Raw genomic sequence first — 15,392 nt, forward strand, 5'->3', positions numbered from 1 at the left:
TTTTTTTTTTTTTTTTTTTTTTTTTTTTTTTTTTTTTTTTTTTTTTTTTTTTTATAAGAGACAAAAGTGTATTGAAGAAAACCCAAGAGTGTACGGCAGGGGTAGAGACAACCCCATCCCAGAGAAGGCTACTTACAAAAAAAAAAAAAATTGTTCCAATTGTTCAAAGGCAACGAGATTGGATAGTTACAAAAGAACTTGTCAAGGCATGAAGCTGTAATTTTACACAAGTATTGAAATCAGAAAACTTATCTTCAAAGAGCCTTTTGGTCCTTTCTAACCCCAGCAACCCCAGAGGAACGCACTAGAGGCAAAACCCCAAAGTTGCTCAGATTGTTAGAGAATCAGAACGATAAAGGGTAATGACAACAAAAACGTCGGACAACATCAATTAAGACAAGATATCAGAATGAGAGTCACTTCACGACCACTCAGCACCTCTAAAAATTCTCATATTTCTTTCAAGCCATAAAATTTTAAGAATGTTGCATGCGAAAGACCCAATCCCTGTAACAAAAAGGCAAACAAGCTCCACCATTATATCCCTACTTACAGGGAATCCACTAAGCTACCACATGTGTATGCATATAATATAGAAATGGAGTTCAAAAGTAAAGCAAGTCCTGAAATTTCCAAGCAAATAATTTATAAGTTAACTAATAGAGTAGTGATGGGTCCATAGTTTCAAAGAGTGTGTAGTTCAGTCCAAAAGACATAAATAAACTGTAGAAGTTGACTTTTCCCATTTCTATTAGACACAAAGATTAAGATAAGAAGTCTGACATAAAGAATGTTGATCAACATACCCTAGCATCAGGATCGGCACCAGCTGCCAGAAGTCGCCTTACAATAGGAATATGATTTCTCCAGATTGCAATATGAAGAGGAGTGAGACCAAATGCGTTTCTTGCATTAATGTTCCCCCCATTCCTCTTCAGCAGTGCCAATGCTGAATCCACACCTGCCAAGGACCCTTCACGAACAATAAGCCATAGATCTTTCTGGGAACTCATTGATGAAGATTTGCGAAATGAAGTCTGTACATTTTGCTTCTGTCCTTGCGATGAAACTAGCACCTCCATTTTGTAAGATGAGCAGTAGTTTATTTTACTTCCTAATATAAAATTTTAGAAGAATAATGTATAAATTCTCCTCAACTCTTGAAACAACAATGAAACTGCTTCTTAAGAATAAGTTGTCAGCAGTGAATAATATTAAGACGTCAATCAACAGAAGTCTGGTAAGAAGAAAGTCCAAGTCAACCAACTCATCCTCTACTTGAAACAACGCCCCTTCATCTCAGACTATGTCGTAATAAATATCCTAGACAAAAATCAACCTATAAGGTAATAGCACATTCCTTTATTGGATTAAAAAACATATTTCCATTATCATCTCCATAATTACTGAGACAACACAATGTAGCAGCCACTCACAAAACCAATCATTTGGGACGACAAGAAAATTCACGTGCAAACAAGTGAAAAAGAACCCTGCAATTCAAGATGGTCCGTCAGAAAAGTTAGCTTTCTAAAACTAAATTTAAAGTAAAAAAAAAAAAAAGTAAGCAATAATTTGTAGACGAACTGAATGACCAAGGTTAGTTTAGACAGAAAAATAGAATGAGCTGCCAAGAGAAAAAAAGAGGCGCAGCACAACAGTTTTCAGCTTAAGTAAGAAAGTTAAGTAAACATACTCTGAATCGCAATTATCAACCATGACAAGAAACACACACAGTTATAATATGTGTACGTCGAACATGTCATTAGCGTCATAAAGGCAGTTTATGCCTATCTACAGACTGTAGTACAAATTACACGGTATGATACTTCCTGAATTATCAATAAACTTTGAAAAGAAGACTATAAATGAAGAAAGCATCTCAAGAGGCGTTTCCTTTTCTATTTCCTTCCAAGAAAAAGGATGCACCAAAAGACAGTAGATAGTATGCAAATGCAGAGAAAAATCATGAACTCAGAAAGCAAGCAGAGGACATTTCTGTCGCTAAACTAAGCATCAGAAATAATCAATAAAGCATAATTACTCAAAGTCGTACAAAAATTCTACTGACATTCATAATCTTGTTTATTCTTCAAAACAGGATCTAAATTATATCTTTTCTATAAAGAATTAAAAAAAAATTAGAAGCCTCTGTAAATTACATTAAGTGCTGAAGAAGAAAGGAAGACAAGAGAGTCACATTTAGAGTTCTCCGGTGGATTCCCAAGCGTCAAAACAGACGCTAATTTGCAAGCATTCCTACGTAAATCCTCCGAGATCACAGAAGATGCAAGCCAATAAGACATCAATAACAGTTGTCAAACAATCAGATATAGATCACAACCCCTTAAAATGGAAACTAGGTCGGGTAAAAATAGAATTTCCCCTCAAAACGAATCAACCCCAGAAAAGGAAATGTCAGCTATCTCAAGAACACACAACAAGTGGAGACTTAAAGCTCATAGCAATCACCACCACTTTATCAAAAAATCACGCCAAGCACCAAAAAAAGTTTCTCAAAAACAGCTCGAGATCCTGAAAACAGACCAAATCCCCATTCCCTTCCCACACACAAAATTTTCCACAAAAAAAACATATGAAACTCTAATTACACGATCCAATTATAAGCTGCAACAATTCAAATGGGAAGATGAAAACAACAAAAAAAAGATCATTAAATGAAATAACCTCGGCCTAGTTCGATAGAAATGCAGTGGAAACCCTTGGAAAAGATTTGAGCATACAAGAACAGCCTTCAAAATCGTAAGAATATGAAGAACTGAAATGAAATATATCTAAGAGACGAAACAGAAACGGAAGCGGACCAAAGAATATACCTGGAATCAAAAGCGCACACACTGAGAGACGAAGAGACAGAGAGGGAGTTTCCATTAGAAGACGAGGCTGAGTTTCTCAAGACTGGGAGGGGTAGTTTTGGGATTTCACATTACTTGACGAAAATACCCCTATGCATTTGGGAAAATTACACGTTTGCGTAAGATAATGGCTGGTGTCATCGGGAATGTCACGTGCCCACGATCTCTCCAAGTGTTTCTCCTCTTGACACGTGGACGCATTGCAGCCTGACACCTCATCTTACCAGTTCACAATTCACAAAGCTTAAAAAAAATAACTTTTTTAATAATATTAAATTTTATAATTAATTATTTATTAATAGTGAATAATAACCAAATCTAAATATGTCGTTTATGTTAGCTTAACAAGAACTATAGTTGGATATTTTCGATTTTCTATAGTTGTCACTAAACGTTAGAATTTTGAATTTTCTGGTTGATTCGCCCTTGACACTTTTGAAGGCAGCGGACTAGCGATTGTGCTTCATTCACTTTCCAACGACAAGCGAGCTAAGTCAATTTGTTCTTGCGTCACCTACCACCAAGCGACTATGATCGAGCTTCTAGCCTCGGTTTTAAAAGAAGGTTTTAGAAAAACGAGGGCAGAGGAGAGATTTTAGAAAGAGACGTTATATAAGCAAGTAAGAGAGAGATAACAATGACTTACAATATATAACCTTGGGTACGGAAAAGTTGACAACTGAGCTAATTTTGGACCTGAAAAGACCTAGTCGACCAACACGAGTTACTCGTGGGATGAGTCTCAACTTGTTCCCAATACCCATTTTTAGTGCCTCTAAAATGATTGATGGATTTTTTATATGTTTTTGTAAAAAAAATTAATGCATAGGAAAAAAATGATATCCAATTAAAATATGTTAATTCTATTATTTATTAAAAAAAAATTTAAAAAAATCATATATTTCATTTTATGAAAATAGAATTGGAAAAATATAAGTGGCCAATTATGAGTCTAGAAATTTGTTGGAGAGTCGCAATTACGATTTTACCCTAACAACTGATGTAATTACTGATTTACCCCTTTATATTTAATTTGAAGGGTGCATCTGATTCTTGACTTTTCACATTTATATACTTTTTTTTTTTAATAATTTCCAATTATATTTTGGACCAATAAGAAGAGTCTGTGGATGCAAGTAATCCTTTTTTTTTTTCTTTATTTATTTATTCTTAAATTAAAAGTAAACTTAATTCTTTAAATATCACAACCATGAATATTCTAATCATAATATCTCAGAACTTCAAACTATATTAAATTTTAAAAATTTAATAAAATTAAAGATGCTACTTTTTATATATATATATTTATACTAGTAACTAAATATTATTTTGAAGTTTTAAAAATTATATTAGTAGAGCATTAATAATAAATATATATAAATTTATGAATTTTTTTTATTTGAAATGAAATTATATGTATGAAACTTGATTTCCACAAAAATAATAATAATAATAATAATAAATAAATGAAAAATCTTTAAATATAAGAATTGAAATAGATGACATTAATAGAGACATGTCCGTCTAGTAGAGGTGTATATATTTATATTTAGCTCTATTCAACTCGAGGGTTTTGTCCCATAAACCCAAAATCGAATCGAATCAGTTCAGATTCAGTAAAATGAACCCAAACCAACCCGAAAAGCTAATCCAACCCGACCCTTATAGTTCGGGTTGGATTTTTGAGTTATCATATTGAATGTACACCTCTACCGTGTAGTGAACATTTATTCAGGATCGAGTGAGGAAAAAGTTTTCTTTTTTTTACCTTGTAGTCAATTATACAAAACTTTTTCGAATCATATTCTTCCCTTCATTCACATTATATAAATCATTAATTAAAATTATACGTATATATAAATTCCTAAAATTATTATCAAATTTATACATTAAAAAAAAAACTTTACAATGACCATATGATTGACTATTTAACCAATAGACTTTTTCAAGTGGGAGACTCATTATTATTATTTAAATAACCAAAATTAAAAAAAATAATAATTTCACTAATTTTGTTAATTCAAATTAAAAAAAAAAATAACAATATTTGATGCATCATTTTATTTTTCGGTTCATTCCAACTACTGAGTAGAAAAAATTAAATGAATTTAAAAAAAGAAAAAGAAAAGGTATTGCCACGTGGCAAACACTGATTTGTCTGCTGAGTTGGACAAAAACAAATGTAGTTCACAATATATACTAGTATTTTTTCATAAATAAAAATAAATGACCGACTGAAAATTATAATCCAAAAATTAAATTTATTTTTTTAAAAAATACTCTTAAATACGTTTTAATTTTAAAAAATATATATATAAAAAATACTATTCCATTTTATATATATATATATATCGTGAATAAATGGACAAAATTTTAATATTATAGATTATCTCTATACTTTTTAATATTATTTTATTAATATACTGGTGTATTTTTATTTTTAAGAAGTTTAAAATATTTTATTTTTGAAAAAGTAGAAGAGTATTTTAAAAGTGAAAATGATATTGTTTAAATATTTGGAAAATTAACAATATTTTTTAAATTAAATTATAAAGTTTAAAGTAATTTTCATTAATTTAATAAAAAAAAACATGGATTGAAAAAAGTTTTGACAACTTTTTGCTGATTGGATAAGCTAGCATGAAATAAAATAAAAAAATATTATTAAAAATATTTAATTAATTTAAAATTAATAATTAAAGATAAATATTAATCGATTAACTGATAGGACCATATGGTAGTTGATTAGGGACGTAAGAATGAAATAAAAGCCAAATGACAGGTAGATTCCACGTGCACATCACGTGTTCTTTTTTACTCCAATTATTTTTTTGGTTTAAATCATAATATTAATAGTCAAATATCTAATAGGTCCTAATTTTTTTATTTTATTTAATAAACTTTTGAATTTTAAAAATATGTAAATGATTATAAATTTTAATTTTAATTATTTAATTTTGATTATTAAATTTTCAAAAATAATTATGTTATCTTTAAACTATGAAAAAAAAGTTGTTGAATTACAAGTTTAATTATTGATTTTTTATATTATTGTTTAATAGATCGTTTAATTTTAAAACGTATCTAGGCATTTTGAATTTCATGGACTTTCAATATTGTATTAAAAGGTTTTTGACGTTTTCAATATTTTATAAAATTGGCCAATTTAATAGAAAAAAATTGAATATTGAGTCTAATAAGGCATTTGTGATACTCGAGTAGAAGAGGGGTACATGAATGAACGGTGACCACGTTCAAATGAGAGTGATTTTGAGGAGAGGATGACTAATAAAGGCTTAAAAGAAACGAAAGTTACTACATATATCAATAAGATGCATATTTCTTTTTGGTCGTTCAAACATAGAAACTCCATAGTTAAGCATACTTTACTTGAAGCAATTCTATATTGGATCATCTCTTATAAATTTTTCTAATATGCATGTGAGTGAGAATAAAACATACTGGAATGACTCGTATTGATCTGTGGAGATAGTCTTCACTCTTATAAGTGAGGAGTCAGTAAAGTAACGATGTCGGGATGCAAGGTAATGTTGGGGTCATCAGGTGTCAAATCTTGATTTTGAATCCTAATCCGAATCTTGAGTTTGGGTCATATAAATGGTATCAGAGTAGGACCTCTCCTAGTAAGATGTGGTTAAGGAACGAACCAATGCAAAAGTTAGTGAGCATGTGACTTGTGATGATTTAAGTCGAGTATCGGTAGAATGTGAGGATATTATAAGAAGTACTATATTATTAATAAGGATTTAAATGAACTAATATGTCGATGAAAAACATGTTGAATTAATGTATACTCGATTTTTATGATTTTGAAGAACTGAACTCAAAATTGAATGAAAATGAATGCATGCCTAGGTATTCACGATTAGATTGTCATATTATGTACCTATTGATGATATGTTTCGTGCATGATATGTTTATTTTGTTATATGGAGTCGATTAGGTGTTTGCAAACTAATCTTTAATTGTGAACACGACTCGATTGTCGAGGGTCTACATAATATATTATGTAATAGTCCAAGCCCACCACTAGTAGAAATTGTCTTCTTTAAGTTTTCTCTCTCGAGCTTCCCCCTCAAGATTTTTAAAATGTGTTTGCTAGGGAGAGATTTCCAGACCGTTATAAAGAATGCTTCGTTTCCCTCTCCAACGATGTGGGATCTCACAATCCACTTCCATTTGGGGCCCAATGTCATGGTCCTACTTTTTCAACCACGCAGCGTCGTGATCTTGACACGCTCACGACCAGCCTTAAGGAGAATTAAGCCCCATATATATTTTTTACTCTAACTTTGTGGCTTCATCAGACCTTCGACGAGGTTTGTCTTCACCAATCGAACATCACTGGTGTGAAATTCAAGCGTGTTCGACCGTACATGCCGTATGCACGTGCATGTTCAATCGTCTACGACACAACCGACTTGCCTCTACACTAGGCCAAGTCATTCTCCTCGACTTTGCCTTTGCTCAGGGCAAAGGTCTCTCCACGCAATGTCACTTCTCAACTTGTCATCTCGATCTCCATCGACATGGCTCACATGTCTTGACACCATCCTGAGTCTCGAGGTATCGTCAACCATCACAACTCGCTCGGTCATGTCATCGAGAACGGGCCCACGTGTCGCTCATCTCATCGAGACATCCCGAACATCCATCCATCTGAGTTATATCTAGGCATTGGCCCTCCCATGTTCATGCCATGTCATTTACAGATACCGTACGGGATAACGAGTGTATGTAGCAACCTCCGATACGCAGGCTGGGATGCAATACCGGCACACCTATGCTGCCCGATACTATCCTTGAAAAATCCATTTCAAAGGAAGTCGCCCGAAATACTCGTTTCGACACGCACACCCTCGTTGTGACATACGATGTGCCACAAGGTAGCTCGCTTAGGCAACAGGGCCCAGGGGTGGTGGAGACTGGACACCATGGTACCCCTACAGTACATTTTGAGCCATTTTTAATCCATCAGGCATAGATATGATTTTGACGAACGGTCATACGATGTCATAGAGCGTCAATCTAGTGTCTGATTGACACCAAATTTGGTGCGAATTCATATCTCATATGTACAGACTTAACTCTAGAACCACATGACCGAAAACTTTCAAGAACCTCAACTTGCTCACCCTCGTTGTGACACATGTATGTCCCACAGGGTGGCTCGCTTAGGCAACAGGGCCTAAGGGTGGTGGACAGCTGACACCATGATACCTCTATAGTACATTTTGAGCTATTTTTAACCCATCAGGCATAGACTGATTTTGGCGAACGGTCATATGGTGTCATGGAGCGTCAATCTAGTGTCCGATTGACACCAAATTTGGCGAGCATTCATATCTCATATGTACGAACTTAACTCTAGAACCACATGACCTAAAACCTTCCGAAATCTCGAGTTGCTCGCCCTCGTTGTGACACACGTATGTGCCACAAGGTAGCTCGCTTAGGCAACAGTGCCCAGGGGTGGTGGAGAGCTGACACCATGGTACCCCTATAGTACATTTTGAACATTCATATCTCATATGTACGGACTTAACTCCAGAGCCGCATGACTGAAAAGCTTTCGAAACCTCAACTTGCTCGCCCTTGTTGTGACACACGTATGTGCCACAGGGTAGCTCGCTTAAGCAACAGGGCCTAGGGGTGGCGGAGAGCTGACACGATGGTACCCTATAGTACATTTTGAGCCATTTTTAATCCATCAGGCATAAACATGATTTTGGTGAACGGTCATACGATGTCATGTAGCGTCAATTTGGTGTCTGATTGACAACAAATTTGGCGAGCATTTGATGGTATTAATATAACACATGCGGAAGCAATTAGAATCTAAGGCACTTTTAGAACATCAATTATAGTAAATAACTAGCATGTTCATAAGTATTAAAACTTAATGAGTTTGAATACTAACCTTTTGTAGTTCAAATTTCTTTTTCCTCACGAACCGGTTTCGAACCACCACTAGTGTCTTCTCTTCTATCCTCCGGTCTTAGAACAGGATTGTGGAATCCGGTGAGTGACTAAACTTGGGAGAGATTTTGTATATATGAAGAAAGTGTCTTATGAGAGGTTTTTCTCAAGGTTTTTCACCAACAAGAAGACATTTCATGTATTATGGTCACTCTATTTATAGAGGCGTGTTTGCATGTTCATGCAAATTTGAGATCACCAAATTTTGACACTCAAATGTTTGGGATTATGTGGCAAGCATGCATGCTTGAGTTAACCAAATTTTGACACTCAAAATTCCACTCAAATTTGTGGGGTTTATTTGACCAACATGCAAGTTTGGTTAAACCAAATTTCGATACCTCAAAATTCCACTCACATGGATTTTTCCATTAAATGAAGTCAACATTTTGACTTTTTTCATTTTGATTCAATAATTCATTTGAATTATTAATTTCAAATTTAAGTAATATTAAATGATTAATTAAACTATTTAATTAATATTTAATATTAATTCAAATGTCAATCCCAATTAATTCCGACACATATTTGATTAAGATATTTAAATCTTATTTAAATATCTCATATTCTCTCTTTTTGTTTAATTCGTAAATAAAACAAAAATGCGGTTAAATATAAATATATCGTATATATGTAGTGCATTCTCCCTAATTTGAATTCGAACACTTCGAACTCACTCGCCACATTGTTTTATGGTTTAGTCTGATATGAGCTAGCAGAGGGACCTAATAGACCTATAGATCATGGGCTCCAACGATCCAAGATTAACCGGTTAAACTCATTAATCTTATTAACCAACATTCGTGAACTACTAGGACATTTCACTATAGCCTAGTAGTTGCACTCCCCTCACTATAGATATATTTCTGTCCATTTGATATAGCCATGATTAGTAAGTCGATACTTCACAGGTTGTTCGTAACTAGAGCTAGGTCAATTTACCGTTTTACCCCTGAAGTTACTTCTTGTTTCTTATGTCTCACTGATCCTCTAATGAACAATTGGTTTGTGGTCCAACCAGTAAACCGAATCTCTCTCAGGCCAATGAGAGGGTGGGGCCCCTTGTTCAAGACCTAGAGTCAGTACTTAAGGGAACTACCTCTTTTCTATCCCTAAAAGTGGGTAGGAGTGAATTTCATCTTGCACCTCACGTCCCCACCCATATACCCAGTCTTACCCCTGAAATGGGAGGTTTATTGAGTTGGCGAACTTGAGCCACTCTCACCCATGCAAATCTAAGGATAATTTTGAATAAACAGGAGTTCATGGTTAGCTCAAGATTAAGATCGAGTTACCTAGGTCATCGAATGAAAAGAAAATCAGTCTCAACAATAAACGACATTATAAAGTGAGAGTGATTTTCTTCATGGTTCGAAAATATGCAATACTCATTGCATAGGACGCCCCAACTCACATGTCTCCACATGTACAATTTTAGTGATCTCATTGTTTATATCATATACAAAACTGGGCCGCATCCATAGTGTCCCCAGAATAAAGTACCCAGCCTTATCCTTATACTATAGATCATTTTGACTATATGCTTGAACTTGATCAACTCTTATGTCTCTACATATAGTTCAAGTAATCATACTATAGCCAGAGTGTTCTTAGTTTATTGGATTTAGATTAATAATCGTAAAATTCACTTTATTCAATAACAATTTTTACTGAATAAACAACAATAATAACTTTATTAAAAATAGAATATGTTTTTTTTTTTAAAACTATGAGTTTTAGGACATAAAACCCAACAGCATTCATATCTCATATGTACGGACTTAACTCCAGAACCACATGATCAAAAACCTTCCGGAACCTCGACTTGCTCGCCCTCGTTGTGACACACGTATGTGCCACAGGGTAACTCGCTTAGGCAACAGGGCCCAGGGGTGGTGAAGAGCTGACACCATGGTACCCCTATAGTACATTTTGAGCAATTTTTAATCCATCAGGCATAGACATGATTTTGGCGAATGGTCATACGGTGTCATGGAGTATCAATCTGGTGTCCGATTGACACCAAATTTGGCGAGCATTCATATCTCATATGTACGAACTTAACTCTAGAACTGCATGAACGAAAACCTTCAAGAACCTCGACTTGCTTGCCCTCGTTGTTACACACGTATGTGCCACAGGGTAACTCGCTTAGGCAACATGGCGCAGGGGTGGTGGAGAGCTGATATCATGGTACCCCTATAGTACATTTTGAGCATTCATATCTCATATGTACGGACTTAACTCAAGAACCGCATGACCGAAAACCTTCCAGAATCTCGACTTGCTCGTCCTCGTTGTGACACACGTATGTGCCACAGGGTAGTTCACTTAGGCCACAGGGCCTAGGGGTGGTGGAGAGCTGACACCATGGTACCCCTATAGTACATTTTGAGCCATTTTTAATCCATCAGGCATAGACATGATTTTGGCGAACGGTCATACGGTGTCATGGAGCGTCAATCTTGTGTTCGATTGACACCAAATTCGGCGAGCATTCATATCTCATATGTACAGATTTAACTCTAGAACCGCATGACCAAAAACCTTCCGGAACCTCGACTTGCTCGCCCTCATTGTGACACATGTATGTGTCACAGGGTAGCTCGCTTAGGTAACAGGGCCCAAGGGTGGTGGAAAGCAGACACCATGGTACCCCTATATTTCATTTTGAACCATTTTTAATCCATCAAGCATGGACATGATTTTGGCGAACGGTCATATGATGTCATGGAGCGTCAATCTGGTGTCCGATTGACACCAAATTTGACGAGCATTCATATCTCATATGCACGAACTTTACTCCAGAACCGCATGACCGAAAAGCTTCCGAAACTTCGACTTTCTTGGTTAAGGCTCGGGACCCTACTCGACCCTTCAACAAGCCTATCTTTGCCCCTCTTGTCTATTCGATTTCTCTATCTTGCTTATGTCTCGACTTGTCTTCAATGCCCACGAGGTGTAGTGAGTTAGATGATGCACCGTTCTCCTCAGTCGCATCATGACACTTGTCTAGGCCCTTGTGTGGTTGGATAGGAATCATTTGAGGGTCTGTACTTCTCTTGTCGCAACATGAGAGTCACAACTTACTCTCTTCATAGTTAGGTTATGACACCCAACGTCCACACTAGCTCCCATTCCCCCATCCAATCGATGTGGGATTTCTCAATCCACCTCCCTTTCGATATCACAATCAAATGGTTGGAATAACTCAGTTGGTATCAAAGCTCCAAATTATAGATTCTACAAACTAGCCTACGAGGTAGGCCTGACATGTTCCATGGTCCAACCGTTGATGCCCCATCACCATCAAATATGTCATGCATAAGATAAGGAAAAGAAATGTCATTGACTGCATATGTTGTTACTACTTGACTATTATCAAATGTAATCCATGAATGAAAATGACATCATTAACTATATTATTGTTGACTGCATTATGGTTGGCTTAATTCTATGTTTATTATAATGTAGAATATCCTATGATTTACCTTGCATAAAATGTAAATGTAAATGATGTACTGATGCTTAGATTTAGCAAGGTTGGTACTACTTTGAATAGGAAGCTATAGTTAAGCTGCTAAATACTAGTATACATATAAAAATTATTTTTCTATGAAAGGTCAAATGTTTCAGTTAGACATCTCGAACATAGTCAACATACCCAAAAGACCACAAAGATGGAAAGGAATGTACCAACGTATACAGATGAGTAAGTAGCTTCAAATGAAAATGACCAAAGAAGCTTGATAGACGATAAATATGCTACAAATATTATTTTTCAATTTGATATGGTAAATTTTATATTTATTTAAAATCTTTAAAATAATATTAAAAAGTTTGAAAATAATCTATGAAATATTTGTCCATACATTGACGGTAAATTTTTTACAAAAATAAATGATATTAATAATATTTTTAAAATTTTATAAATATTTTTTAAACGGTATTAATTATATATATATTTAATTTTTAAAAAAAAAGAAAATGATTGGAAAGAACGTGGGAAGTGGAAAATTCAAAATCTCTACTATTCCGGTTTTAAGGAGCAGCGCAGTCCAAACAAGGTCTTATTCGGCGGTCAAAGTTATCTCGTTGACCAAGAAACGAATTTCACATATCCCTATCCTGCCCTCCTCTTTGTTCTTTATTTACCATTCTGCCATTTTGAAATTAAATTATGCATTTTGAAATTCTTTTTTTTTTTTTTTATAATTAAATTATAATTTTGTCAAAGAGTTTTTAAGTATTTAAAAACGTCTTTTTTAAGTAATTTTATTAAAGTCATTCTAAGTAAAGTTCCAAATTAATTTTAAAATTTTATATTAACTAAAACATTATTAAACAATTAAGTCATAAAGTCAAACATTTGACTTTTTTTTACCTTAACAAATGTCAAATTTATGAAGAAAAAAAAATTAAAATATTGGTAAAATAATAATAATAATAATAATAATTTTAAAAAATACACATCTAAACATATTTTCAAAATTTTAGCCTGAAAATTATATTTATTTTCTCACCATTTTTTTTACAATAATTTCTTAAAATTAATATTTGAATTTTTAATCTATACAAAATAATAATAATAATAATAAATAAATAAATAAATTATTAAAAACTATCTTTTAATTTTTAAAACTTGATATGAATTTTAAAAATTAGATAAAAAAAAAAAGAGCTTAATATTTAAGTTTCTATTTTTTATTATAAATAAGTTGGTTCTCCAAGCATTTATTTTACATGAAATTTTAAATAAACCAAAAATAAATTTTAAAATTTAATTTTCCTTAAATTCAAAATTTGGAAAAAGGTTTTAAAAATGAATTAAAACAATATAAATTTGGAAAAAATGTCTTTTATAACCTTTTAGTCTTATTCAATTTTTTTATAAATTTAAAAGATAATCAATTTTTTCAATATAAATTTAAAATTTGTTTAAAAATTAAATTATAATTTTGAAAAAATTAGAAAATAAATATACATATTTTTTTTCCATCCTTCTAATTTTACGGGAGATTTATAAATTTAATTTTCAAATTTTAAAATCTAAAAATTCACAATAAATAAACTAAATAAAAAAAAGTAAAATAATTAAAATCAGAGGGGCAAATTTGGAAAGTGAAGATTCGTGGAATACTAGTTGTCCTCTCACGCTATCTGGAGAAACTGCTTTCAAATTCCCTCTAAGCTCCCACCTCTGCAAGTTTCTCTGTACTTTCTCTCTCTACAAGAAATCGCCGAGTTCTTCGATAATTAGCCATGCAGGTAACGGATCCTTGAATTTTCACTACTGTTCTTCCACTTTTGCTCTCTGATTTCTGTAATCAGCTTCAATTTTTCGCTTGGTTTTGATCTTGATTTCTTCTGCTCAGTCTCAGACGCGGACGGTTCAAGCCAGGAACGTGTCGGATCTAGCTACTGAGAGGGAGATTCACGAGTTCTTCTCCTTCTCTGGAGAGATTGAGCACGTAGAAATCCAATGGTAGGTGATTGACTGTGTGTTACTGTTAACAGAACTGCAAAAAGTGGAAAAGTTAAGATGTGTGTGATTGATCGATTTCCTTTTCTATGCGGCTGATTTATTTTAGATTTCGTACTGTTTGGCATCCGAGAAAAAATAGTGAGCAATTATTAGCACGAAAGTTTTGTGGTTTTCCCCTGATTTTTTTTTGTTAAATATTTTCTTGTCGGTGCAGTGAGCAGGGGCAATCGAAGACTGCGTTCGTGACATTTAGAGATCCCAAAGCTCTTGAAATTGCCTTATTGTTATCGGTATTTCTTCGCCTCGATTCTCCTTCGTATCCACGAAGTCAGTTCTCGTGATGCGTTTGTTGAACTTGTTAGCCCTTTTACAATGAATTTGAAAATGCGTCTAGTTGAAGTTTGGTTCATGTGGGTCTTAATTTAGTTATGTTTACCTTCTTATTTAAGGAAGGTTTATTTAAGGAAGGTTGTTAGGGCATGTTTATTTTGAAATGGTTAATTTACTTTTTGCAATTTTCAAAATCACTTCGAAATACATCTTTAGTTGTTCAAAATCATGTTTGATTTTACTCTTTTAAAAGCATTTTTCATATAATTAATATAGATTTTGAATCATTAAAACCATATTTTGGAGTGAATTTGATAATGGCAGAAGTGATTTAACTCTTTCAAAATCACTCCCACACTTGTCCTTAGTGTCCAGTTGGTTCTTTGTCCTTTTACGTTTCTTTCCTTCATTTTCTTGCCATTAGGTCTGATTGAATTGAGAAGTGAATATGAGAAGAATCTCTTTATTTTTTTGGGAAATACATTTTATGTTAAAGATATTTAAGTTTTTTAGAAGAAGATTTTCTACAGGTAACCTCAAACATAACAGCAGAAGTTTCGTTTGAGCTAATATACGATTTCTTCGTAGAAGCCATCCTGTGTTTACATTTTGTCTTTCTGAGCATATCACATCCTTTCTAATAATAATTCAAAAAAAAAAAAAAAAAAAAAAAAAAAAAAAAAAAAAAAAAAAAAAAAAAA

The 15,392-nt window shown here is 33.5% G+C and overlaps 2 protein-coding genes across 3 annotated transcripts in view; one reads left to right on the forward strand and one right to left on the reverse strand.

Moving 5' to 3' along the window:
* Nucleotides 1-2,915, reverse strand: part of LOC111478166 — an 11,028-nt gene extending 8,113 nt beyond the window's left edge. For both annotated transcript variants that reach the window (XM_023122311.1, XM_023122310.1), the window contains exons 1-2: nt 2,838-2,915; nt 807-1,493 (exon numbers count right to left, since the gene is read on the reverse strand). In XM_023122311.1, the coding sequence (XP_022978079.1) occupies nt 807-1,082 (276 nt within the window). In that variant the 5' untranslated portion in view covers nt 1,083-1,493; nt 2,838-2,915. The remainder of the gene's footprint in view (nt 1-806; nt 1,494-2,837) is intronic.
* An 11,109-nt stretch (nt 2,916-14,024) lies between these two features.
* LOC111478298 (binding partner of ACD11 1) overlaps nt 14,025-15,392 on the forward strand; it is a 4,467-nt gene continuing 3,099 nt past the window's right edge. The window contains exons 1-3 of the mRNA XM_023122494.1: nt 14,025-14,144; nt 14,252-14,361; nt 14,576-14,651. Of these exons, the coding sequence (XP_022978262.1) occupies nt 14,139-14,144; nt 14,252-14,361; nt 14,576-14,651 (192 nt within the window). The 5' untranslated portion in view covers nt 14,025-14,138. The remainder of the gene's footprint in view (nt 14,145-14,251; nt 14,362-14,575; nt 14,652-15,392) is intronic.

The sequence above is a fragment of the Cucurbita maxima genome, unplaced genomic scaffold (genome assembly GCF_002738345.1).
Source record: "Cucurbita maxima cultivar Rimu unplaced genomic scaffold, Cmax_1.0 Cma_Scf00004, whole genome shotgun sequence".
Classification (NCBI taxonomy): Eukaryota; Viridiplantae; Streptophyta; class Magnoliopsida; order Cucurbitales; family Cucurbitaceae; genus Cucurbita; species Cucurbita maxima.